We start from the raw sequence: 3,474 nt of genomic DNA, 5'->3' as shown, positions 1-3,474 counted from the left end.
GAGATGACTGATGATGTCAATTTGTTGTGGTTACAAGAATCACCTAAAGATAATTTATCAATTCTTAAACAGCGAATTGTTACACTCGCCTTCATGTCAGTCAAACGAATAGTACTGATAAACTGGAAACATAGAAAGTCAAACTGTTTTAATGTCGACGCCTGGCTGGAAGACTTTTTGGACCTGTTGGCAATGGAGCGGGCAACCGCTGCCTTACTTGAACGTGATCGTGGAGATGATGGACCTTGGTTACTGATCAGAGACTATATGGAAAATGTATAGAACAACTGCAATCCCCCCCCCCCCCCCCCCCCCCCTTCCCAGGTGTTTAATTTTCTATTTTTTTTTTATTTATTTATTTATTTTCTTTTTGGTTTTTGTTGTTGTTGTTGTTGTTGTTGTTTGTCTGTTTGTTTGTTGGTTTGTTTACCATTTCCTCCTGTGTTGTACACAAAAGGAGGTGGTTTTGTTGTGTTTGTTTTGTTCTTGTAATAATGTGAGAGTTGGCTGTTGTTTATATCTGTTTGGAAAATGGGGAAAAAAATGTCAATAATAAAAAAAAATTAAAAAAAGAATCACCTAAAGAAATGTCCAGGCGAGGCATTCAATTCCACCGGTTGCCCAGCATCTTTGTCTTTCTCCCCATTTCCTGTCTCTCTACAGTTGTCCTGTTGAAATAAAGGCCTAAGAAAAAAAAATGTAAAAGAAAAGAAAAAAGAAATGCCAAGTTAAAGGCCTTAAAGCCCCCCAAAATGTTTGAAATACTTAGAAATGTCCAGTCAACAAACTCTGGCCCAACATATGCAACCAGAGTCTGATCCCCTCCACATCTGGATTCTGGCTGTTATCCTCAAGTATTGATTGAAATATCTTCACCAGAATTGGTCCAGAAATGTTGAAGATGTGGCATTTGATTGTCTTTGCTGTGTCAGGGCCTGATTCAGACTGCGTAACAGGCATGTGAGACGGGCTGATGTGTGTGGGTAATGTTGATGTTGGGGAGAGATGATCAGTTTAGTGCCTGCTTTCTTGTCTGCGGGTCGCTGGAACAAGTGGGAGATGAGGGTCCTAAAAATACCACGGCCACCCCTGCGGACACCACAACAATCGTGACCGAAACCAACTGGACATTTAAAACCATGTTTGTAATTTGCACAGTTTGATCCAGTCCTTCCTCCAGAGATGATGATGATGATGGTGATGATCATGATGATGGTGATGGTGATGAGGAGCTGCGCTGCCTCTCCTGTGCCCTCTCTGTGTGGGCGTTGTTAAAGCTCCTGAAGCGGGAGGCGGTGGGTTATTTACGCAGCATGTTTCCCTCCCATTGGTCCGCGAACAGAAGCCGCTCTGATGCGCCGCGGTGACACGGACGAGTCCGCTGCGATAAAAAGAAGAGCGACGAGCCGCGCAGGAGGGAAGTGTTGGAGAAACGGACAGCGAGTTTCCATTTGATGGTAGATGCGTCTCTGCGAGTCATAACACGGCTGGAAGTATCTGTCCAACTCCTGAGGTACCGAATCTACACTTGACTCTTCATTGTCTCCGTCAAAGTGCGACTTATAGTCCACATGTGATGTTTCTCTGCTCCGTGATGATATAGAAGGACTCGGTGCCAGTGCGCCATTACGCACAGCGCACAGATCCACGACGAATCAGATGTGTTTCTCTCATGAGTTCAGCCTGTTTTAAATTATGATTTAAAGTCATTTACATCAGTACAGGTCGGTTTGTTTCATGAATCTCTGAGTAATTGGATTGGATTGACTTGAACGTCTTTAATGTCATTGCAATATTAAAATACAATGAGATGGGGGGTAATGAATCCAAATCCAACTCTGAGCATCACTCACCGCTCTGTTCTTTCTCTTTGTGTGTGGCAGGGATCTGGTGAAGAATGGAGTGGTATGTCCTGGTGCTGATGCTGAGCTTGCCGCCCTCCATCCACACAGATTGCTCTTCACAGTGTCAGAAATGTGCGCAGCAAATCCTCAGCTCCGACGGCGCGTTCAGCAGCCTGGTAAGTTCACACCGAGGAGCTCAGAGCCAACAGCTGGTTAGAGGTTTTTTGATTTCTTTTTTTACTATTATTGTTATTTTATTATTAGGCTCCTGCTTCTTTACTTTCAAGTCAAGTCAGACAAAGAGAAACCCTAAAGTAGGACTGTGGTGAACTCGGACTGACAGTAAAATATAATGATCCTAGTTATAATCCAAACTGAAGTAACTGAAATTGTCCTTATATGTAGCTTCTTGTGATGTGAATGTTGAGTAAAGTATAGGCTATACACTATACTGTACAGTATAGTGTCTGTGTGAAGAGTGTGTGAAGAGTTGACATAGGTTTGAATATTTAACTGATAAAGCTGGTATGATGGTGCCACTATAAAGTCACCAAGAAGTGTCCAATATAGTCTCGCACTGACTCCAAATCAGTAGAAAGAGTGTGAAGCAGCTCTCCATCCATGCTGAGGGTCTCTCTCTCCCCCTCTCTGTGCCCTGCAGTCCTGCGGTGCGGAGTGTGAGGCGCAGCTGCAGAGCTGCGGCCAGGCTCCGGGGCTGGCGGACTTCAGCCAAGATGAAGCCACGGAGGAGGAGGAGAGCCAGCAGGCGGACCTGGTGAAGCGCTACGGCGGCTTCATCAAGAGGATCGACAAGAACAAGAACAAAATCTTCACCTCGCCGTGGCGCGAAAACCACATCCTGAAATCCGGAGCGCTGTCCAAGAAATACGAGGACTTGTTGAGGAAGCTGGAGGAGAGAGACGCGGACGCGGCGGAGGGCGCGGACGAGGATCCCGTGGAGGATCAGGTGCGCCACGGTTACGCGAAACGTTACGGCGGCTTTTTACGCAAATTCGGCCCCAAGTCAAAGAGGAGTAGCTCGGCGGAGCAGGAGAGCCAGGAGCCCGAGGAGCTGCAGAAGCGCTACGGGGGCTTCATGAGGAGGATCCGACCAAAGTTGAACAACCTGAAGTGGGACAAGCGGTACGGAGGCTTTCTGCGCCGCCACTTCAAAATCTCTGTGCGCTCGGTGGAGGAGCCGTATTACTCGTACGACGACCTGACCCTATAGAGCCGAGCCGAGCCTGCAACAGGCAGACACACCACAGGGGACTGGGTCACTTGAAAACGCCAACATTTATCCAGAAAGTTATCATATGCCTGCTGATCTGCTTGTAGCCAACTCAGTTGCCTTCTGTGTAACGACTCGTCTGTGTGTTGATGGCGTCATCGTCTGTCTTTCAATAAAGGATGCTTCTTTAATAAAAGCCATGAGTACAATCACTTCCTGTCTGTCCGAACCTTCAAAGGGAAAAATGACTGATTTGGGGTTTTTTTTAGGCCCCATTCAGAAAAATGGTGACACTTCACTAACATTTTATCCCGTGGCTTCATATTGTGATTGTAGCCTAAAGGTTTAAACTAGAACAAAGGTGCACAGTGAGTTCAGAATAAGACACACTGACTGTAG

General features: G+C 46.2%; 1 protein-coding gene across 1 annotated transcript; it reads left to right on the top strand.

The window, feature by feature from the left end:
* Positions 1-1,411: 1,411 nt before the first annotated feature.
* On the top strand, positions 1,412-3,100 carry pdyn (prodynorphin). The gene is made up of 3 exons (XM_083974888.1): positions 1,412-1,513; positions 1,884-2,020; positions 2,506-3,100. The coding sequence occupies exons 2-3, from the start codon at positions 1,898-1,900 to the stop codon at positions 3,073-3,075; spliced, it is 693 nt and encodes a 230-aa protein (XP_083831014.1). The 5' UTR covers positions 1,412-1,513; positions 1,884-1,897; the 3' UTR covers positions 3,076-3,100.
* Positions 3,101-3,474: the final 374 nt, after the last annotated feature.

The sequence above is a fragment of the Trachurus trachurus genome (assembly GCF_905171665.1).
Source record: "Trachurus trachurus genome assembly, chromosome: 7".
Classification (NCBI taxonomy): domain Eukaryota; kingdom Metazoa; phylum Chordata; class Actinopteri; order Carangiformes; family Carangidae; genus Trachurus; species Trachurus trachurus.
The sequence above is the reverse complement of the archived record's forward strand: the minus strand, read 5'-3'. Positions and strand labels throughout refer to the sequence as shown.